Source organism: Lethenteron reissneri, chromosome 8 (genome assembly GCF_015708825.2).
Source record: "Lethenteron reissneri isolate LAM-NWPU_2019-01 chromosome 8, ASM1570882v1, whole genome shotgun sequence".
In the NCBI taxonomy this organism is placed as follows: Eukaryota; Metazoa; Chordata; class Hyperoartia; order Petromyzontiformes; family Petromyzontidae; genus Lethenteron; species Lethenteron reissneri.
The window spans coordinates 4328420-4352824 of record NC_083786.1 but is presented as its reverse complement, the minus strand read 5'-3'; the positions used below and the strand labels follow the sequence as shown (position 1 = coordinate 4352824).

Here is a 24405-nt window from a genome sequence, read left to right as displayed (position 1 = left end):
TACCCCCCCCCACCCCCCATTGGGCCACAGCCAACGGCGCGTGCAACGGCCTCGAGCCAATGGGAGGCGCCCTCGCGACCGGCAGAGCCAATCAGCGTGGCGGCTGCGGCGACGGCGACGCGCATTCGTTGTGCGAAATACAAAGCGTTGTCGGCCACGACAAGACGGCGGCGGTGTAAGTCGACGGGGTGAAGAACAACAACAACAGCGGCGGTGGCGGCCTCCGCAGCGTCTGTGGTGGCGGCGGCGGTGGTGGTGGAGGAGAAGAACAACAACAACAACATGGAGCAGTGCGTGAACGTGGAGCGGGAGGTGGACCGCGTGCTGCAGAAGTTCTCCGCCTATGGCGAGCACTGCGAGAGAACGCTGGAGAACCTGGCGCAGTACGTGACGGGCATTCGCCAGGAGCTTGCGGGAAGTGAGTGGAGATGTGCAGGCTTCAGACAAGGCCGAACACCCCCCCCCCACCTCCAACACCACCACACACCGGCCTCGTACCCTTGTTGATAATTGTCTTGCCATGCGTGACTGTGGTTTTTGTGTAGTTTTTTTTAGTTTGCTGTGTTGTGTGTGTGTGTTTGTTTTATTTGTATTGTGATGGGTTTGTACAGACCCAGACTAGTAGTGTTGGATTAAAGGCCTATATGTGTGTCCACGCCGTGCTAGTCATGGAGGCGGTTTGCTTGTCCACACTTGAACCACGCGAGTTGGTGAAGTGCTTGGAAGGGTGAGGGTAACGATGATGGCTCGGTTATCACGACTGTGTAGTGTACAGTCCTTGTTCAATCAACTGCTGGATGAAGGCATCCACGCCGTGTGGGTCGTGGGCGATGGGTTAATGTGTCACCGTGCCTTTGAAGGCCGTTACGGGGTTGGTGAAAGCGAAGAGCATAGACGACACCGTACAACCCGTGTTTTTTTTTTGCTACACAGCCCTCTCTGCTACCCACCACGTACATAATTTATAATAAAGTTGTGCTTGCTAGCAAAATGAGAATGTTGATGCTAATAATAGCGAGGATGCTACTAATAGCGTTGAGTGGGTCGTTGCGACTATTCTCCGTCTTGCCCAACAACGATTATATTCAGGATAGTATCATATGTTTGGCTCGTTTGTATTGTTTGTGCTGTCCATTCTTTTCTAGTTTGCGATGTCTTCTGTTTTTTTACAGTCGACTTTCTACCCTCGTCCCCCCACTACCTTTGTACCCTATTGTTTTGTCGTTCTCGCCGTTCTCTTCGCTTTCTTTTATTTTACTGCCAGAACTTTGTCGTCTATACAGAGATTATCTCGGCTGTTGTGTCTTGTCTGTAGTCGATTGTCTGGTCTTCACAAGTCTGTATTGGCAGGTGTTTGTGTCGTCTCTGTACTGTTTACTGTCTCTAATTTGTGCTGTCTTGTTTGATTTAGTGCCAGCACTGTCCCATATTTTCTGTACTGTACTCTCTTTTCTGTAATCTCGCTGTCTCGTCCGTTTCCCACTGTCCCCATTTTACTATCTCTCCTCGTGTATACTATTGTTTAGACTTCCTTGCTGTGACGGTCTTGTCTGAACCCGTGTGTCCAGTGTTTACCATCACTCTACTGTCCCGCCGTTTGAAGTGTCCGTGTGGTACCACGTGGCACGCGAGAAATACCCCCCCAACAAAACACGCGCGTGGAGTCTGTAATTCAATAACGCGTCTAATAAAAGCTGTTGATTCTTAAAATAAAGAGTCAACACAGGAGAGAAAAAAAGTATCGTTGACACACAGCTGGGGTGGGTGGGAGGTCATGTCAATGTCTTGAGACGGTTTTAAGCTTCCCTAATGAGAAGGATGAAACTAAATTGCCGTGCGGGATGCTATGACATAGAACGAGATTGAACTTATTGTACACACCTTTAGAATTACTGCATATGGGAGTGGCGTCACCGCAATGTCATTAATGTGCTAGAATGTAGCATCAGAACCAAACCTGGGGTCAATTGTAAATTACTATTCTACAGCAGTGATCGCTGTTTCGACAAGGCGATGCCATCCCATACGCAGTGTTTAAATGTCTATACAAATAATTCCCCCCCCCCCATATGTAGACTTTATTTAATACGCAATGGCTTGTATTAGATATGTTACTGAATTACAGACCCCACGCGTGTTTTTGTTGGGAAACTCTTTAATCAATGACACTGCCTTCAAAAGAAACATACATTTTGTGGCGTTTTGTGTGCCTTTGCCATAACTTACTGTACGCCTAATTATCCATTTTTCTTTTAAGGCATTGTTATTAAAGTACACGAATTTTTTTTGTTAATTGGGCTTGTGCACAACTGCCAACTCGGCACCACCGAATCTTTTTTTTTTCAAGCGGGCTGTGTGCACTGAACATTCACTCTTAAAAGCACACAGTAAGTGTAGGGATGTCAGTTTTTGCATTGTTAGCCCCAGGTGTTGAAACGTAAGAGTCATGTAGACTTTTGTTGTCAAATTCATGGGCAGTTGTTTACGGAGCTTGTCATCAATAGACAGTCGATCAAAGTAAGTAATACATTGAGGGATGGCAACGGTGGATGGTGTGTGAAGCGAATGTGGAATTAACAACCACAGGCTCAGGGCTGCCAGCTGAGATGGACACAGCCTCAACGCAAAAACGACCAAAGTTATGTTATTATCTGGCTTCCCCAAACCTATCTCCCAATCAATCTCTTCAGTTTGTTGCTTTGGATTTGCTCCCTTTTGAGCAAGTTGACACATTTAAAGATCTAGACATTCTGGACTCGAAACTGTATTTTAAGATCCACATTGTCCACATGGCTAAACAAGATGACAACTCAATTTGATTTCTATACAGAAACATGCTTTATTTCACCTCGATTTTGTATAAATAGCACCATCCTGCCAATATTTGATTATTCAGACACCATCTACCACCTAGCTCCTAAATTTGCCTTAAAACGTCTCATTCTATTATACCATTAACCGAAAGAAGTTCAGCATACATCTAGAATCATACATACGTACATTAATTCAAATCTGTCCCCCATGGATATGCGGACCATCACTGTGCTAGCTTCACCCTTAAAGGTCCTCTTAAACAAATCCACCAGTTTCCTCCAACTTCCTCCTGTAGCCTCGGAAGTGCCTTCTTATATCTACAAAAAATTAAATGTGCTAAAACTTTTATATAAAAAAAAATATTTCCGTGTTTCTGCTCCACGTCTCTGGAATACGCGTGCTGCTCTTTTACAGCGTGGTTCCCTCCTTCCATATTAAAATAAAACGGAGCATACTTGCACCTGTACCTCACTTCTTCTAGCGCCTGTTGCTCCCACATCTTTAATTTGCATGTGTTTGTCACTTGGACTAAAATATAGAGCTTACCTGCACCAGTCCCTAACTTTTGGATTTTACACTTGCACTGTTTTTGACTTTCATATCTTTCGTTTACGATAATTAAATATATTATTTAGTGTGCAGTATTCCTAAAGGACCCGATACTCATTCTCTGCAATCTTACTGTTTTTGTTTTGTTGTTGCTGTGCTCGCACATCATGGATCTCTCCTGTAACATAGCCGGGCAACTGGATAATCAGCGTCATCCATGTGTCGTGAGTCAAACTGAGTCGCAGATGGCATCTTGGGAGCAACACTCTTTATTCCGCAACGGAACACAACATGACACAATCTACACTCGGGTCCCGAATGCCCATCTAACCACGCTACGGCAGAACTAGACATGGTTCGCTATCCCGGCCCTGACCACAAGCTGGGTCCCGGACCGTGTTGCTTGAGGCTTCTTCTCCCCGACGCGGATCTTCTTGACACCAGCACACGAAGAACCTCGAGCTCCTCACGGCCTCCGTTATATCCCCGTGGGCTGGGGCTGGCTCCACCCTTCGCCCCGCCCACCTTCCGGATCTCTCGAGCTCTTTCTCGAAGGCTCCCGAGAGCTCTTTTAGACCACGTGACCACCCAGCGGCCCCCGTCCGCCAGTGGCCCCCCTTCAATATCATCCGGCCACGTGTCAGCAGGTCAACTCAGCGTATCATGCCCCAACGTAACCCTGACTGGCTGACGCTCACTCTCGTTCCCACACCGGGAGCCCGCACCGCACACTGCTCGCGGTGCCTCCGCGCTGACCAGCGCTCACCCAAGCCTCGCTAGTGCTGGTACTACACCCCGTAATCGGGCTGCACATAATGACAACACATTATCCGCCGTGGCTTCGTAAGCCCGGCACCACACAGTGACAATTAGAGTCACTTCACATGTATCAAATAAGATAAACTTAAACCATTGGCTTCATGGAGCGAATAGACATTGTGACTTGTCACAATGGAAAGTATATTTACTCATTGCCAAATAAATAATCCAACGTCAGCCATAATTGCTCTTTCCATTCGAGTGACAACTATAGCTATTGTAGGTTTTCTTAAATTTTCCATAGGTTATAAACATGTCAAGGGAGTGCGTTAGTGAGGAGGGTTTTTTTGTTTAGCATGGTCCTGGCACAAAGGCAGTGGAGTCGTATATTTCTGCCGCTTATTGTGCAGTGCTTGGTGTAAGGAATGTTCATTATTACTGTAATGCGTTGCATACAGGTTACAGCTGTGTGTGCTTTTTGTATACTAGCATATGTTACGTATTTGGCAAATGCGGTTTTTTTCTTCTCTTTGGGGGTTGTGCGTGTTGTGCAACTGGTACGTGGTGATGGAGAGGACCTTGATCTTGTTCAGTGGATTCAAATGTAGTCCTGTGCAATTTTTTTGTTCACAAGTATACATACCTCCTATGAAAGTATATTTTTACTGAAAGTGATGGTATTGCCAGCATCAGCTTATTGAAGTGGTGGTCGTATATTTTGCCCTCTAAATTACAGATGATCTGTGTGAAAATCAAAAATTAAGATAATAGGTTTTTCCCCTTTTTTACTGGCAACAAAACAGGCGTTAAGATGTTAAAACACCAAACTAAAACCTTCCACAAGGAATCATGTCTGCATTAACCACAATGATTGTGGTCAAAGTGCAAAAAAAACACTGAATATATGCATTGTCCTTGAAACTGATTGGTCTACACCAGAGACAGCTTTCTTTGTCTCAGATGGTGTTAGACCAGAGGACGCCAATTAACTTCATCACTAATCACATACATTTTTCTGAAGCCTCATGTTAAACTGGTCAGTACAATATTATGATAATATACAATCTTGAAGTATGTTGTTGATCTGTGGCGACAAGTGGTTTTCGTTTTTTTTGCAGCGTGTTATACTGACATCACAGTCCGTTTGAGCTTCTTAGACCAAGAATATATAATTGTGTTCATACATTGACTTTTTTTTCCCCCGAGCATTGTACAGCACAATGTGCAAAGCGGTCTGACTGGTTGTCCACGTTTCTCCCCCTCTTTGTGAAAGTGGGCGATGAGGCGGAGCTGAGTGCCACCCATGCCCTGGTGCTGTCCCACTGCTGCAAGAAGATCCGTGACACGGTGCAGAAGCTGGCGTCCGATCACAAGGACATCCATGGCAGTGTCTCCAAAGTGGGGAAAGCCATTGACAGGGTAAGGGCCAAGCTTATGATGGGGTTTAATCCGTGTCCAGCGCAAGCTGTGAAATGACATTGTCAAGTTGACTTTAATACACCGCAGCACGTTTAGTTGACTTTTTTTTTCCGAGAATTTTTTTGTCCACTCGTGTAATGCTCTGTTTTTTTAAATCATAGTTGCTGAGCACAAGCCCAAAGGCCCCGAAACGCCAAACGGCTAAAAACTAACGGCGCGTGTAATAGATATTAGTTAACTCTGGAACGGAGCGATGGGAGGGAATTACAAAGACAAGCAGTGTGAGGAAAGAAGCGGACATATAAGTGTTTGACCCATACCTGCAATATGGTAGTTGAACACAATAAGTCCGATGGGCTGAATCCTGTAATGGTGTGTTTCTATATTTTTGTGAGTCGGCTTTGCTTGGAGTTGATTAATCAAATCCTATAAATGTTCAGTAAACTCATGAACTGTCTAGATGTCCCATATGCTCCAAATGGGCATTAAATGCCCTATGAGACATTTGTAAAATAAACTCCTTGTGGTCCAGTTTTGTAGATCAATTATACAGTTTACCTCCAAAGAACATGAAAAATACATGTATTAATTGCCTCTCATTTCCTTGTATAATTATGTACTGACCGTTGTCAGTCCACTGTGGCATGAAGGCCTTCCCCATACCATAACAACCATTGGGGTTATTTGACTATACACCACGCTCATCAGTGTGAGTTACTTAATTTAGGGGGATGCCCAGGACTGGCTCGGATATCACTCGCTGATGATATAACTCGTTCGTGATATTAGCCATGGTCAGGAAGCAAACTCTGTACCCGGGCTTGTAGCAGTGGCACAGTGGTGATAACAATGATATCTAATCCTCTTTAACCTGTTTGCATTTTAACTCTTTGCGTTTTAATATTCAAAGTGCTCAAACAGCCACCTCTGTATTCATATACTTCTAAAAGTGTTCAACTATTAATGCCCGAACACAACTGTTGCATACAAGAATTGGATCACCGTGTGCACTCAATAGTCTTGAGTGCTTTGTGAGACGCGTCATTCGAACGTCGTCTTCTAGCTAGTCCCTTGGTCGTTTGGGGGTCATTGGAGCATGAACATTTTCTGGTCAATGCCGCCCTTGTAGAACTTTGAACCCGACATCAGCAGCGTGGCGGTGGATGGGGTGTTCAGCACGCCCGAGAGACAGCAACTTCTCAACGATGTGATCGTGGAGCACCTGTTCAGGCAGGGCATGCTGGATGTTGGCGAGCAGCTCTGTCAGGTAAGGCATGTCGTGTTCTCTCTTTCTCTCTTCCCCCAATCCCAAGACGTTAGGCCCAAGCTGTGTGCCCATATACTTGTGTAACAGTTACCCAGCATAGACATGTTCACCCTGTCTTATCAGTCCACTGCAGGATGAGGGCCTCCCCACACCCACCTTGTGGGGCTGTGGGGGGGGATACTCAATTGTACTTCACCACGATGGTTATGGTGTGGGTTGGTGAGGATGCTGGGGGCGGGGGTGGGGAATGCTGAGAAATCCGTTTTTCAGGGCTGCACATTCAACCTAGACTGGGTAAGTGAGCAGTTAAAATTCATTGGCATTCAGGAGATGAATGCCAGTGTCGAGGTCTGCTGCTTGCCACAACAAGAGGGTTTCAGATGTGAGCAGTGTGTCAAGTGCATGTACGAGTCGCTCTGATTAAGCCATTTCGTATGCATCTCAATGCCACCGACATAGTTTTTTGTACCTGTTGCAATGACTTAGGGGCGTTTTGCTGAAATCTGTTAAGAGCGCCGCTCTGTATGGTCAGCAATGGTCATCCTGTCAGTGGACTCGCCCGCACCACGTGAATGTGGGATTTCCTGTCATATGGCATCAACTGCCTTTCCACATCATTGTGTATATGTGTAAGTCTTATGTACAAGTCTTAATGGCTAACATGAAAGGTCTCGTGGCTCGAAAAGCTCCAGCATAGTCTTGCGTGCGCATCACTTGATCATGTGTGCATTTTTGTGGCGTTCATTTCCTTTCCTCATGTGTTTGTAAGAATGCGTGTTTGTACATTGCGCTCACGTGTACTTGGCGTATAGGAATACAATGCTCTATTTCAGGCAAAGCGTCTCCCTAATTGTGAGCAATGTAGTGACTGTAATTTCTGTCGCCCCTGGTGGAAAGTTCACATTCTTGTGGGTGTGGGCCAGTCTTTTGACAGGATGACCAATTCTCCGAAATATACTAAAGCGGTATTCTTTTTTTAATTAACCTTGGAACAGTGACGAGCTGACCTTATACCTTTGACCATACTTGAGACAGGGCAGTATATGCAACCTTCATCCAGCAGTGTATTGACCATGGCTCATGATAATGAGTATATACATGATTGTGGTATGTTATAAATAACATGGTATTTCGTAAGCAATGTATAAAAGTGTAGTAAACATTGTCGAATGTGTGTTCTTGTACAGTGATTGCACAGTCGTGTTTTGAAAATATTGCCTGTGAGACGTCGCGTCGAAATTAAGCACTTGTAAACAATGTGCGGATGCTTGTGTGTGCTTGTGTGTGAGTAGGAAGCTGGGCTACCTCTTGACCAGAACCAGAAGGAGCCATTTATTGAGCTCAATAGGATCCTGGAGGCCCTGAAGATGCACGACCTTCGACCTGCCCTGGCGTATGTATTGACAATATCCGTGACAATGATAATTTATAGTCATTGATCAACTAATCAAGCTGGCCGTAGGTAATGAGCTCCTAACCTGTGAAGGGAGATGACGGGGACTCCGGCATGTCAGGGTTGCTTTCGAGGCAACTTGGTTGTGGGGTGCAGTGATGACAAATTAATTTGTCTGGGAGAGAGCGTGGCCTCTGATGCCCTTTTGGACGTCCATCCCCCTCCTTCCCCTTCACGAATCATATTGGTAACGTACTCGTGCTAGCCACCAAACATAGACGGCCACTGCATCGCGCGCTTTCAGATGCGCTGGAATGCTCTTCCGATATTATCAAGTACTGTAGCTATGCACTTTTAAATCTCGATTGAAAACTAATTTCTTTAGATATGCTGTTTGTGTTTAGTTTTTTTGTTCTTCCCCTGCACCTCTGATTAATTATCACGGTTGGCTACGAATGGTGCAAAAGAAATTCAACATGTATACATACCCTGGTAATATCACTCAAGGACACAATGGTGGTGTGGCTGAAATGTCTGTTTTCATATTGAAAAGTTATGTTTTCTCTTTCCAAGAAGCGTCACTTCCATCACACAACTAGTGGCACACAGCCTAGGCATGGACCTAGAACATAGGAGCTACGTGTTGTTTGTTTGAGTGATCTTATTCATAGCCCTTGTTGAGTTGTATATGTTCTGTGGCCGATTATTTAACAGTAAGAAAAGTTTCCTGAAGATGTGAGATCACTTTGTGGTGGTAGGCCATTGTGAATTTATGTCATGACCGAATTGGTAACTACAGTACTCTAAATACATATTTGCATAACATATCTATTTATATGCCGGCTTTAGACAGATTAATGGCTGGATCTTGAGTAACAGGAATCGCTTGCAGATAATGTAGGAGACGATGCCAACTAAACACTTAAGGTTGTTGTTAAAGCTTTACAGTGTTGTACCTAAGAGCTTAGTAGACTCATATTTTTTTTTTATCTTATAAGTTACGTAAAAAAATGAAATACTAATAAGTCCTTGTAACAATTGTTTTGTGAATATGCTAAGTGGACTGACTACCAGTTTAGTTTTATACTTTAAAAAATTAATCAGCAGGAGGAGCATTTGGAGAAAGGTTTGAATACTTTTTATTAAAATATAAATTCAAAGTTTCCATTTGCACCAAAAAGGCAAATGTGGAAAAGTTGATGTATACTTTTTTTACATATCACAGAGCATAGATATAAAATAACCTTTATGTGCTAAAGTTACTAATGGGATCTTCAGTAAGAATTTGTATGTCATTAGCACTTAAATGCCATGGAATTTTAACGAGCCTTATACGACAAAGTGACAACCGTGATGTAAATGGGGAGAAAAAGACGGACGTAAAAAAAGGAGACCTCTCAGACGGTGGGGTAAATGATAACCTCCACACGCATCCCCGAGTGCTGCAGACACCAAAACCCACGTTATCAGGAGAGGCCCAGAGAAAATCCATAAATGTGATGGAACAAGAGGCCAACCAAGCCCTCCGTCTCAACAAATAAGCATTGAATAGCAAAACTGCAATCTTGTCTTCATCCAATTTAAAAGTTAGGTCCATTTCATGGAAAGATATAATTTACCCTTTAGAACTGCTAATAGAGATGAGCATAAACCCCCACACTGCTTTCTTGAGACGAGAAATACAGTAACTCTTTTAGTTGAGACATGTGTGACACTTTCGTCGACACAAGTCGCTCAAGAGCTGGAATAAACTGAATGCAGTCCAGCACGAAAATTAGAATTTCTTTGCCCCATTATAGGTAACAGATGCCATATCAAAACCTGGCATACAAAATATCCTGCGACACCTCTCGTGGATATACCTAGGCTTTGAATGAGGCTATTAGTGTTCCTGGCTTAGTGCTCCAACCGAGGCCATCTGCTGAATCACTCGCCACACCTCACTTAAATTTCAGGACGTTCATATGTTCTTATTAACCCTTTCCCATACTGAGACGACTACGAGTTGCTAGGTGGGTGTCCCGCTCACCGCTGAATCTCGGAACGCGCAAGGCGTTCAGCGTTAATTTTATTTAGAGATGCATGGCGATGTTGTTTTTAAAGACTTTGTACTCACCATAGAAAACGTAGCGACACGACCACAATCTACAATAGCTGGCGCCAAACTGCCACGCCCTCCCGCATGGCCTTGTGTGAGCCTCGGCACCGATAAAGTAATTTTTTTTATTTTCTTCTGGTTCGTGACGTACGTATACGTCGTCGGAACAATCGGAAGAGCAACTGATGACACACACATACGTTATCTGAACGGGAGAAAGGGTTAACTTTAGTATTTTTCACCAGATGGGCTGTGTCGAACCGCGAGCGCTTGCTCGCGCAGAACAGCTCACTGGAGTTCAAGCTACATCGTCTCTACTTCATCCAACTGCTGTCGGGCGGTGGAACCAAGCAGCGGGAGGCATTGGAGTACGCACGCAATTTTCAGCCGTTTGCCAGCCAGCACCAAAAAGGTATGTGTGTTTGCGTGTACGTGTGGTGAGCGGAGCGCCGGGCAGCTAAAACGCAGAGTGTTGGCACAGTGGGGGAGCACAGTTGGTATATCTGTTGGTCATTTCAGTTGGGTCAACCCATGGCACCTGGGTCTGTTCCGTGACCTGCCAGCGAGCCTCGACACTTTACGTGGCCTCAAAGTGCACAAGCGCCGACGTGACATCACCACCACTTAGTGGTGAACGACGGTTGTTGTTGTTGAGTGATAGCGTAGCAGTAGACTCACTGCGGTACTCAACCTGGCAATCTCGATTCTATTCATGGCCATGACCAACATCAGTGATGAATATCTGAACTGGCTCTAGGTCTTCTCTTGTTCGAATCTAAATCTCTGTCTCGTGAAAACCTGCCTACCTGCAGTGATGTGAGCAGAAATTTCAGGGCTGCAGACATTCCAGGGCTGCGCCTTGATCTTTTTATAAGTTCAGATAGTATTTTATTGTATATAACAGGGGTCCCCAACCCCTGGGCCGTGGACCGGTACCGGTCCGTGGCCTGTTAGGAACCGGGCTGCACAGCAGCAGGAGGTGAGCGGTGAGTCCGCGTGTGGCCCGCCCCCATTATTTTATTATTGACCACTTCCGCCCGCGCCTCTTTCCCGCACTGCGCACTCGTCTCAGTCACAGTGTTGGTAAGCCCACAAGCTGTAACCCCTAGTAGCCAACATGAGTAGAAAACAAACGTCACTAGAGAGCTTCTTTGAAAAGGGGGAAAGACCCAATGATGAACCCCCCCCCCCCCCCGGTCCGTAAAAAAATTGTCTTCCACGAAACTGGTCCCTGGTGCCAAAAAGGTTGGGGACTGCTGGACTATATAACATGTGAATAGGGTTGTACACATCTGTGTAGGCATTCATGAGCCATTACTGCATATTCCACATCGCTGTGGTGGGGATCAGATACTGTACTCGGTTTCAATGCATTGCAAAGAATGGTCCACCCATACACAGTGGCTCGTTGTGCTTTGGTATCGGTGCCCTTTGCAGTACTGATTTGATGAAGGTGTTGTGTTAAGAGCAAAGTTGAATTGTCTCTAGAAAGTTCTTTCATCTTCCTATTTGCTTGCAGATATCCAGGTGCTCATGGGCAGCCTCATGTACCTGCGCCAGGGCATCGAGCATTCGCCCTACACTCACCTGCTGGACACAAATCAGTGGGCGGAGATCTGCGACCTGTTCACCCGCGATGCCTGTGCTCTGCTCGGGCTATCTGTTGAGTCGCCGCTCAGTGTCAGGTACAGTTAACACCCCTGAATGTTGCACTACTCCCGTGAAGAATGTGGTTTGTATCTATTAGCATAGGCATTGGCGATTCATAATGATCTTATCAGGAGTGTGATTTGTGACTACGCAACTGAAACTGAACGTTTATGGTAAACCCTCTCCTGAATCACTCTCGTAGCTAGCAGACCTCGACATTGGCATTTAGCTCTGGAACAAGAATAGTCCGGTCAAATGAACGTTGAATGTGTTCCTCCATTGGCGGTTCTTAGTTGGTGGAACTTCCACTGTTATCCACTGATTGGGATTGAACATGCAACCTTCTGATTGCATGTGAAGCACTAACTGTAATGCCATCGCGTAGTGGTGTGTAGTGGTGCACTTGTAACAAATCCAGTGCTTTGCCGGAAAGGGTAAAACTCTTCTTATTTTTTAATACTTTGATACTCGGGAAAAAATCCCATTTTGTAGCTGCTCACTCCGAGTTTTAAATTATCTGATAGTGTATTGTCTTTGTACTTCTCCTATTGGCGTTCTCTGGTCTGACACTGGTGAGACTAGGCCCTAAAGAAGGCTGTCTGGTGTAGGCCCATCAGTTTCAAAGACAATGCATATATTATCAAAGCATGTTTGTTTGCATGTTCACCACAAGTGCGTGTGGTTAATGCGAACTTGATTCCTTGTTAAAGGTTTCTGTTTGGTGTTTGAACATCTGACCACCTGTTTTATTGCCAGAAAGGGTAAACCCTATTTTTATTTTTTCGGAGGTCATCACCACTCCATTGCTCATTTAAGTGAAATATGTAACAGGTGAATTACAATGTGAGATGAAATGAAAAATGAAATAGGATAGCACGGTGATTATGCATCCACAACTGGATCAGCCGTTCCATTGTTGCAGCCTGCATCTTAATGTCTACAAATTATTAGCCAATGGTGCTCCCTGCAGTAACGTTGTCAATTAGCACGGTTGGCTACTTGCGGTGCGAAAAGTTCACCGCACATACAGTGCCAATTAAAAGTGTCGTAGCATTTGCAAAAAGTGGCTTCTTTGTGCCAACAATAGCTTTGGCCACATTTCAAAATTAGAAAATCACCAATGGCTGTATTATAAACTAAACCTGCACTCTTTCGTATCGACAGTTCCCTTGGGTCCCTTCTGCAAATGCGTGTGACGGAACTCCGAAATGACGGTCGGTAATTAAAATATCAATAAATATTGTGTTAACGGAGATTGCTTTGCTTTCCACCATTGAATGTTGTTTATTTGCTCCCTTGCAGTTTTTCCGCTGGCTGCATTGCCCTGCCGTCCCTCATCAACATCAAGGCGGTGATCGAGCAGAGGCAGTGCACGGGCGTATGGAATCAAAAGGATGAACTGCCGGTAGGGGGCATGTTAGGACTGCGTGCGTCATACGTGCGAGGAGTCGGTCAGTTGTTTCTCACTGCAAAGGCATGCGGACAGTAGGGTTTACCCACTCGCAGGGAGTTCATCCAACCTCTATCATCATTTCTCAGTTTTCATCTTGGTTTTTCGTGACGCTGGTGTAGATTGTGTGCGAATATTAGTCTGCGCCAGATTTGATAGAAGCTTGATTGCAGTTTTAATGTTTTCAGAGTCTGCTGGCTTGAGTGATGTGAATGGAAGTACACTTCAGTAAGAACATATTAATCATTTCCCGTTCTGAGACGTCTGCAAGTTGCAGGGTGGGTCGTGTTCGCCGCTGAATCTCGGAGCATGCAAGCAGTTATTAATTTTCTTTAGAGACGCGAAGCGCTGCTGTTTTTTGAATATATTGTACTCACTGCAGAGAACTGTGGCAACACGACCGCACTTTATGATAGCTGGCACCAAACTGTGCCACACGCCCTCCCACGCATGACCTTTTACTTCCGATTCCGTTCTGATAACGTACACATCCTGTGCAGACACTTGGGCTTCCACTGTCGAAATGTGGAAATTTATTCCGCTGATTCAGGGCTGCTAACCCCTTGCCTATTTAAAAAAAAAAGAGGCACTGCCCTTTTTAAATCCTTTATATTAAGTTCGCTTGCTTGCTTACGACCGTGCAAATCTTTCGGTCGTTTTTTAACCCACTTCCCGTGATCCAATCGAGCTGACATTTTCCACACAGACTCGTGCGTGACAATTAATGTTAGTGAAATTTTTTTCCAAAATTTGACACTTTTTAGGACAAAAATATATTTAATTACCAATTGCTTAATGGTGCAATGCAATCATCTGACCCATAGGTGGCAGCCATCTCAAGCCAGAGGACGAGAGGACTCTAGCCGCCACGCATATAAAGGATTTATAGTGAAAAACTTTTTTTTACGGGTTATACTTGTTTTAGGAGTCTGTTTTAGTTTAATAGGTAAGGGTTTTTCATCTTACATTGTGCACATGCATGTGGTTTTTACTCTGTTGCAAAGCTATAATTGCCCTAACCTGTTAATTTCCCATTACATCGTGTGATACTGCAGAAAGTAAAATGCATTACCCGCCCCACATGTTTTTTAATGGAAATCTGATCTCACGCGCACACTCCCACCAGATAACACGCTCCCCCCAACTTTTGATCTAACCTACAAGGAAAAAAGTTCCATAATCCTGAGAATATGGTATCACTAAATATCTAATCAGCACAAGTGATCATTTATTCATTTGCATTTTGATCGGTAATATTAAATATATTTTTTTTTCCCCAAAAAACTTTAACTTTGCCCGCAATTTTTATGTTCGTGTAATTGGATCCTTGCTAAAAATATATTCGTCAAAGCCCCCTGAGTGTTAGGTCCAAGTGATGGGTGACCAAACTTCCTGACCCGATTAGCCGTATGCCAGCATCTGTAATTTGGCGTTGAGTCACAAGACACACGATGACTTTTCTCCAGCGTTTTCCAGCACAGCCAGTTCGCCGCTCACGCTTGCTTGCTAGCCGGCCAGACGGCCGTAGAGTTTTTAAATGAGAAGTTAGAATTCTGTGGCGAGGTGTAGTTAACATCTCGCCGCCGTGAGACACGAAGCTGAGGTTTTGCCACCCCCGGTCTAATTAATATTTTTTTAAATGCTGTGTTTGTCCACTGTGTTCGCCAGGGGGCGCTTAAACTCGCCAAAACTACCTGACTTCACCCAGTCCGCTGTACAATCTGGTTGGATTAAGAAAGCGTCGATACATTGACACTTTTGACACCTCCATTACTGCCCCACAATAAGGATATTATTTTCAGCAGTGCACGTGAAATTTGATTGAAACCTGACCATTACTGGTCTGGTGGTCTTCTAATGTCAGTCCAATCAGTATTGTGATTTGTATGTGAATTGTGTGCTGTCAAAGCAGTGAAAAGCATTAAGCGGTGTTAATGTGGAGACCAGTTCCGGAGTTGTTTGGAACTCTGCTGTACTTAATGTATGTGGGATGTTCCAGTTGGTTAGCATGCTTGTCGCTAAGCCAATTGGCAACACATTTACAGTCATATCTGACTGCCAGTGTTGTATGATTTTCTTAACACATGTTGCAGAAGTTAACACCCTTGGTATGTAATTTACAAGATTAAGTAATTCGGTAACACCGTTGCGTACTCTTATCACCCGTTAAAATGTTTAACAGTGCAAAAGTTAATCTTGCATTCATCTTGTTGTTATGTCTGCCTTGTAAAATAGATGCTGTATTTCAATCCTCTAACACTTTGTAATAAATTGGGAGCTTTAATTGAAAAGTCCTTCAAGTCACCATTGATTTAAGTCAGGCATTCTTCATATAAAACACTATTGTCCATGCTGGTTAATAAACATTAATTTACATACTTTTTTTAGTTTTATAAGGTTCATGTTAAACACCATCTGTGCCAAAACCAATATATATTTTAAATATATCAATAGTCTGTGTAGAAGAAATTGTGGCACAGTGGTTGGTGCACTGTGCTGTAAATGTCAGTGTCCTGGTATCAATTCCCAGCCAGGTACGTCAGTGGTGAGTAGCTTTTAAACCTGGCCAGAGCCTTCCCCTAAAACCACTCCGTTTTAAATGTGTCCTTGGCAAGATGTATACATGCCGTGAGCTGGCCGAACACGGTGCTGGCCACACCGTCGCCAGGTCAAGTGTCATGCCAGACTCATGTGCTCGCTGTCAGCACGGGTCACCCACTGGATGTGGCTTCTCCACATAATGGTGTTAATCCAATCTTCTGTGCAGTGCCTACCCCAGTGTTGTGCTACTGCTGCCTGCCCGTCTGTGGCGTGCCTCGCCCAGTGTTGTGCTGCTCCCCGACTGTGGCGTGCCTAGCCCAGTGTTGTTAAAACCATGCCTCGACGCATTTGTTTTACCTATCGGTTCTCTCAATTAGCTCCATTGCCTCTTAGTTTTACCTCCCCTTGGCCCAACGGTCTATCCGTTTGTTAATTTTCGTGATGATCATAGTCTTGAATGTAGAAAATGCAGTCTATCAATGTAATATGTTCTCATCAAGTTTAAGTGTTGATGCTGGAGAATTTTGACTTGTGGTTCTTTGTAGTGTGGGGGGCTGTAGTGCAACTATTAGCACGCTACGCTATGAACCCGGCGATCCGAGCTCGATTCACGCTCACTGTCAACACCAGTGACGATTATCTGAACCGGTTCTGGGCCTCCCCTAGGTCCACTTAGCCTTAAATGAGTACCTGATACAATGTGTAAATGTTGCCACTGGAGACAAAAGCGGCCGGGCGTGGTGCTGGCCACCCACCCCCTTGTGTGATGTGCTGGCCTTCATATGTGCTGCTCGCTTAACAGCACTTGCCCCAACAGTCTATTAAGGCTATAGCGGGGGGTCTATGTGTTTGTGTGTGTTCGTCTGTAGATCGAGATCGATCTGGGCAAGGGCTGCTGGTACCACTCGGTGTTCGCCTGCCCAATCCTCCGACAGCAGACGACGGAATCGAACCCGCCGATGCGCCTCGTGTGCGGCCACGTCATCTCGCGAGACGCCCTCAACAAGCTCGTCAACGGAAACAAGTGTGTGCTTGAGCCGGGGAACAAGTAATCGGAGTCTGGAGGATCTGCGTTCGCAACGATCCATGGCATTGTCACAGCAGCCTTAGCAACTCGGGAACTTGTATCACCTACAAGGGGCGCCGTGGTGGCGAGATGTTAACTACCTCGCCTGGTATACAGGAGGTCGTGAGTGCGATCCCGACCCTGAAGCCTGCTGTATAATTGGAGTTTGCATATTATCCCCGTGGTCGCGTGAATTTTTCTCCGGGTCCTTTGGTTTCTCCCTCCACATTGAGACTCAAGATGCACTCAGAGTATTTGTCTCCTGCTATAAATTCCCACGTGATAAGCCACTTCATTGAGTTTTCATTTGTGGCCAGGTCGCTTATGAAAAAAAGCTACATAGCCCAATGCGGCTTTACTGGTAAAAGAAAAATAGTTTATAGGTTACATCCATTATAACAGCGTACGATAGGCAACTGTTTACAACCACCGTTGCGTGGATAGCGATGCGTATAGCCATGGTGATGCCGGCAGGGGCTGGTACAAGTTGTAATGTGTAATTGGATTGAGATGTGCGGGGGTTATCAGCCAATCCCCCCCCCCCCCCGCCGTGCCACCTGACCGTTAGCGATGTGGTGTTTCAAGACAAGCACCCTCTCATTTAGCGAGGTGATGGCTAATGTGGTAAATCCCCAATTACGTTCCAATCGAAAGTTAAACAAAGTGTGCTTTCCCTAAGCCAGGCAGTTGAGTTTTGTGTCGCGTTTCCCGGAATTGCTTTGGAAGTTCAACCGCTTCTTCTCCTCCTTAAATTGACTCTGTTGGTTTTGCTGTCTGTCTTTGCATTGCGCAGTAATACAATTGTGCCATTTACAATCAATTACGGCTCAATGAGGTGGAATCAAAATTAGTCGACGGTGTTTTTGAGCAGCCCATTGGTGACTGTGCTCCGAGTACGAAATAACCACAAGTGAGAACCTGATTATATCAAGTGGAGCAGTCGACGATCTCCACCTCTCTCTGTGGTGTCGGGTTGGTAAACTGTTTTCCTTCATCAGTGGCTTGTCACAAGTCTAGTGTTTACGTGGCCTTTTCAGCATATAATGACCATTTACTGCATGATGAAAACCTGTTCAAATAATATTGGTTTGGTACTTAGTTTAGTTCAACTTGGCAATAAGGGTTATCTCTACATGTGTTTCATTATTCCGTTGTATGTGCGTGTGCCAATTTGAACAAACTTACGCGAATCCCAAAATCTCGGAAGTCTCACTGTGCTTGTGGCACCAATTCACTGTGCTTGTGCAGCATCGCCAAATAATCTGTTTATACAATCCACATTTTGACCAATGGATATTGCACCGATGTAGACTGCAACATTCAAACCCTGTACCCTAAAGCACTTGTGCGTTGCAAAATTAAAAAAAAAGTATTACTGGTATTAACTAGGACCATTTGTCACCCTGGAAACATGTTGCCTAGGGAACAGCTTCCATAGAAACGGCTGGCTTAGAAAGTCAGCAGGGAGCCTGGTGGAGAGATACTGGTCAGCGAGTGGGTCCTCTGCATGAGAGGCTGTGGCCAGTACGGGCATGCCTCTGAGTAGGATAGGGCTAACATATTCCTGTGGAGGGAGCTGGTAGGAACGTTGGGTTGCTCGGTCAATGGCCAGGGTCAACGGCGGCGTGGTGTATTCCGCAAATATGCCCGACTGTGAGGGCGGGCACAAGCCGGCGTAAGTAAGTTAAACGTTGAGTTTTATAAGGGCACCACGGAGTGACCAGCCCCTCCCCACCCAGCCCCACCCCTCCCTAGGTCGACTCAGCCTCAAACGAGTAACTGGTGTGGTGTGTGTGTGAACATCGCCACTGGGGAGACAAAGGTGGCCGGGCGTGGTGAAGCCAAGTCTCGGGCGGAGCCCAGTAGTAAAGCTAGTCGTGCATAACCTGTTGCGAAGTTGTATGAAGGGGAAATAATAAAGTGCGGTGGGAATACTCCTTAGCATTGTTTCAGTGATCATTTGTGCCGTATCCATTCCCTAATAGTCAAGCTGTGGCTGTCGTATATGCGGCTCGTGAATGAAACTTTTCAGGTAATTTTTCTTGTGTGGATGTGCTGGTTTTGTATTAAACATGGCTGTAAGGTACAGAGGGAGCACATCTTTACCCTGCCTCAATGCGAATAATTTAGAAAAAAATTATTTTCATATTAAAATCGCGTAGGATAAATTTTTTTTATACAGCATTCATGCAACCATTGTACTTGCAAAACCACAAGTATTACCGTGTCCTTGATACAAACATTCCATGCAGATGCTCGTATTTATTTGGTGGTTATTTTACCTCATTTCGTGTTTTCCCCCCCTTTTCTTCCAACAGGCTTAAATGTCCCTACTGCCCCATGGAGCAAGCTCCCAGCGACGCCAAGCAGATCTTCTTCTAGGAAGACTGCACGTGCACCAGAATACGTCATCTTGTTGGTTTGGGCACGTCCTCTTCATAGGCCGCGCTCGCCCAAGAAGGGAGGGAGGGAGGGGGGGGGGGAGTCCCATTTTAAAATCCACGCGTCGGACTAAACGTCGCACCGCCACGTTTGTCATCACGTGCCGCTCCCACGTAACGATTGTCCATGTCCCCGTCGCGCTATGCCCGACCGTTGATTTTTTTGTTTGTTTTGCACACGGGGGTGGGGGGGGGGGTATTTGTGAGCGCGCAAGTTTTTTTCCGAATGAACGCGACGCACATAGCAGAGGGCAAAAAGTAATGCTATTGCGAGAGAAGCTCCTGGGCACGTGGAGCGAAACGTCGGACGTCGTCCCGGGCAACGCGCGGGTACCAACCCGAATACGCATCCTGAGAAGACCCAAGTGGTAACCTTTTTTTTAAGCGATGCACTCGGTCATCTCGGGGTACCGCTCCATAATCGCAACTGGTCATTGTATGATTGGCTGCATTGTAATTGCTTGAGGTCATGTGCTCCTCTGAAGAGGCTGGAGGATGGGCGGCGAGTATACATTAAGTTTAGCTTTATTTGGTTCTGCTGTTGCATTCGAGTATTACTAGAATAGTAACACGAGGTTATTTATTATGTATTTGTAAAGAAATGAAGCAACATAACTTAAACACGCATACACCTTTTGTGATTGAAAGAGTAGAGTTTTATATAGTTTTTTTTTATTTTTACGATTGGGTCTCCGAAAGTGATTGGTTGAAAGTGGTGTATTGAGATTTGATGGTGCTTTGTTGTGCATGCATTAATTTTCTATTATTTCCACTTAATTAAAATGATAATAGATACATTTTCAGGATAAAAAGTCAGCTTTTGTTTTGGAAATCGTAGACCTTTTACAATAAACACTTGCTTCAAACTTTCTCCCAAGTGACGGTGTCTTGACAAATGTGCTTGGGGTTCGTGCTTTACATCGTTAATACGACAAGTTCATGGCATAACTGAGAATTTCCAGAGTTATATATTGAGTTTAACACAGGGTTTCACGACCAATATCCATAATAGAGTTTTTTTTGTTAATGTTGTGGCTTGGCTCTCCAACACACCGGTGTGCTGTACTAGTGACGAATTGGCCACATTATCTTTGCGTGACAACCCTTACTAGTTGGCCGTGTCGGGTGGTGGCGGGTTTTAACGACATTTACGCGATTTAACCCAAACAACCTCTTAGTTTTCGTGGAAGGCAAAGGCATGGCTGCTTTTTTAAAGCTTTCTCTTTTCAGTTTCTCAGCAGAAAAAAACACTTTGTGCTGAAACCAGTGCTGTAATCATCAACTGCTGTTTCGTCCAACTTTCAGTGATACTCCATAAAAGAAAAACCTCACTGGCTCACAACCTTACACCCTACCAAACACATTGACCTCATCACTCTATGCCAATATAATATCTGAAGAAAAAAAACACGAACCCTTGGATGTTGTGGGGTTGGAGGCCGAGGTTCTGCTAATGTTACGAAACAAGTGTTATGTCTTCACATTCAGTGTAAAACTTTCTAATTATTTTTGCTCATCCAATAACACCACTTCCACTGGAAATAGCCCAACTTAAAAAAATACCTTTTCAACAATCTGCTGGTATTTTCGGGAACCTATGTTTTTTTTTCATTCGGCGTGGTCATGCTGTTTTTAGTTGGATACTACATACATCAAGTGCTGCATGCAACTTTCAGGCTTTGCTCAAGAAGGGACAGTTTGTGTGCTTGCCAATATCACTTTGCTGGGTAAAAATATTTGGCCCAAGTTTATTTGTTCTCATGAAATGTTGCATCGAAAGCAGAATTCGGCCCCTGAAGTGTATTTGCTTCAGATGCTGTGTACACCATGCACATCCCTACCTTCCCATGTGGAAACAAAGCAAATGCATTTCCAATTTCATTGAAAGTACACCCCCAATCTTCTTTCTCAACGTATGGATGTAAGAAGCTGTAATGTTGTAAAACTACTCCGTGCCATATCTAAATGTAAGCTTGCATGCAATGGCTGAATCTTCCCGGTGTAGAATGTAAGGAACTAATTGAACATGACCTTCATTTATCATCTTATGTTTTTTCTCTCTGTAGATATAAAGACTGAAAATAAAGTTTTGTCTGATAAGGATGAATGTGACCTCTTCAATTGCAGATATTAGCTTTGGGCATTCCGTTTGCAGGCTTGAAGCCATTATTAAACCTTCACTGTTGACACAACGTATGACATGTCTTCAGGTTTCTTGCTTCGCCACGAGAGACGTGTGATGGGGTTAGCGCGTTGCGCTACAAACCCGGCGAGCCGAGTTCGATTCCCGCTCACGGTCAACACCGATCCTGGTCCTCCCCTAGATCGACTCTGCCACCTTGTGTGGTGTGTAAACATCGCCACTAGGGAGACAAAGGCGGCCGGGCGTGGTGCTGGCCACCCACTCCCTCGTGTGCCGTGCCGTCCTTCATAGGTGCTCGCTCACAGCGCTTGCCCAAACAGACTGTTGAGGCTATATGGGGTGTCTGTCTTTGGGGTGGGATGGAATAATTTGGAAGTTTGAGAGGATTTCCTGTCATGTTCAACTTAAGTGGAAACGGATGCTGTGATTGCCATATGTCCAAACTTTGTAGCCTGAAACATAAAAAAAACTGAATACGAAACGATCTCAATGTTATTCATTCTATTGTATATGCTCCCATATTGACCATAATTTGCACTCCTTGCTCGAGTGTGACCGCACGTGTTTTTGAGATATTGTACTAAAAACGGATATGCTTCGGTATGTCTGTCATTGTTATCCGCTTTCTTGACTTGCTAAATATTACCGATTGTGAGTGGATTGATATAAAATGTTAACTTTTGGTAGTATATTTTTTTACCAATATCGAAATATGATTAATTGTAATGGCCAGGTGGTGTAATTGGTCGAGCAATGGAATCAAGTCAGAAGGTGGTTACAAGTTAAAATCCCATTTGTGGAATAACCATGATTTAGATCGTAGCAGCTCATTGGCCCTTCCTGCTGATCATCTCTCTATTTGGTGTTTGAACATGTTAACTGTTTTATTGCCAGAAAAGGTAACACCTATGATTATGTTTCATACTTTGATACTGGAATGTAAGGTCCCATGGTACAGTTGCTTACCCAGAGTTCTTCATTCTCTGATACTTGCATTGTTTGTGTACTGTTCGATTCACCTTGGTTCTTTCGGTAAAGTCACGTAGAAGGGAAATAATACAATAATAAAAATCATGCAATATTTTATTATTTTATTATGTTTTATTTGTATTATTTTATTATTTCCCTTCTACGTGACTTTGCCGAAAGAACCAAGAAGATGAATCCCTGCAGTCACGAAAGCTTTAAATCGAAATGTTACTGTTCGCTTTTTGACGTTCTCTGTTCTGACACTGGTCGTGAGACTAGGCCATAAAGAAAGCTGTCTCTGGTGTCGGCCAATCAGTTTCAAAGACAATGCACTATATTATCAGAGCATGTCTTGGTTGCATGTTCACCACAAGTACGTGCGGTTAATGCGAGTTCGATTCCTTGAAAAAGGTTTCTACTCGGTGTTTGAACATCTTAACACCTGTTTTTTTTTGCCAAAAATGGTCAAACCTCTTCTCGTTTTTCATGCTCAGGAAATAAGTTTTCAGTCTCGATTTAACAGTGCTTAGCTCCGGTGGCTTCCTAAAAATCCGAAGGAAGAGCGTTCAGATGGCCACGGAAACACATCTCAAAGCGTGCGATGCTCGCTGCGAGGATGAGCGGAGTTCGCGTGGTGGTTAATGCTCCTTGACGGGTTCAGCAAGGGGCCGTCCATAAATGACGTCACGCGATTTTGGACGATTTTTGTACCCCCCCCCCCTTCGTCACACGGCGTCACAAAAAGTCAGACCCCCCCTAAAATATGACGTCACAAAGCTCTGCCCCCCCACCCTCCCAAAACCATATTTCCATTTTGAAAATAAATCGTGCTTCAAATCGCTTTAAACTATTGTCATTGTAGTGCGTATTTAATGTGGCGCTGCACTCTGATGTTGTAGGAGAAAACATTTATTAAACGTATATTTAATTTAGTAGAACGTGTTGTCTATATTTATTTAAAGTTGCGCGTTTTGATGTGACGTCACATTTCTCAAACCCCCCACCCCCTCGTCACAAAAGGGTGACCCCCCCCCTCCCTAGGTGCGTGACGTCATTTATGGACGGCCCCCAAGATATTGTGGTGTATTCGTGGCAAGCACTTTGTGTGTTAATGAGTGCGACCTTCGACCTTATCGTGTTTTTGTCAACCGGAAGTAAATACAGCTCGCTAAGCTCTGGACGGACATGGGTGGATTTTGCAGAACCCGTCACGACACGTGCCAGGGAATGTAATACACGCGAATGCTCATGCCATTGCCTGTGATATGGCGAATTGTAATGTACAGCGTGTTTGAAAAATATAGACCCAATTTCGAAGCAGTATATTTCACGATGGCAACATGTTACATTTACACGAAAATTTCCAAACGGTTCAATGAGTTGTCAAGTTTCACTAACCATTTTATAAATGCTCTATGTGCCATCCACCTGCTGTACGGACAACATCGAGAGGATAGTTGAATTTGTCCCAAACGCCTCTCTTCTCACGTTTTCCTCCGAGGTGCGTGGTCGCCCTGTGCTCTTCCCCTTACATCAACAGCCTGTTTCCTCAAATTGTCGGTACCAACGACGAATGCTCTTTGACATCGGCGGATCAATGCCAAAACGCCGTTGAAACGCACGCTGCACCGCAATTACGGATTCAGTCTTGCTAAACTGCAGAACGCAAAACGCCTTGCGTTGAGGGGTCACCGTCTTGCGAATGACTGAGGATAGGGGCTGTTTGTGCACTGGGAGAGGCATCCTGCGGTAATCATTTGAAACTCTATGCCCCGCCCTCTCTATGCCCCGCCCTCTCTATGCCCCGCCCTTTCAAGTGGTAAGAGTTTCATTCATGGGCGGTTCG

At 44.8% G+C, this 24405-nt stretch overlaps 1 protein-coding gene across 1 annotated transcript; it reads left to right on the top strand.

Annotated features, from left to right (window-relative positions):
• The first annotated feature begins 136 nt into the window (after positions 1–136).
• Positions 137–20318, top strand: LOC133360050 (E3 ubiquitin-protein ligase RMND5A-like). The gene is made up of 9 exons (XM_061578633.1): positions 137–418; positions 5396–5541; positions 6671–6808; positions 8101–8201; positions 10545–10711; positions 11819–11984; positions 13252–13354; positions 16810–16964; positions 19325–20318. Exons 1-9 carry the CDS (start codon positions 283–285, stop codon positions 19386–19388), a joined length of 1176 nt encoding a protein of 391 aa, XP_061434617.1. The 5' UTR covers positions 137–282; the 3' UTR covers positions 19389–20318.
• Positions 20319–24405: the final 4087 nt, after the last annotated feature.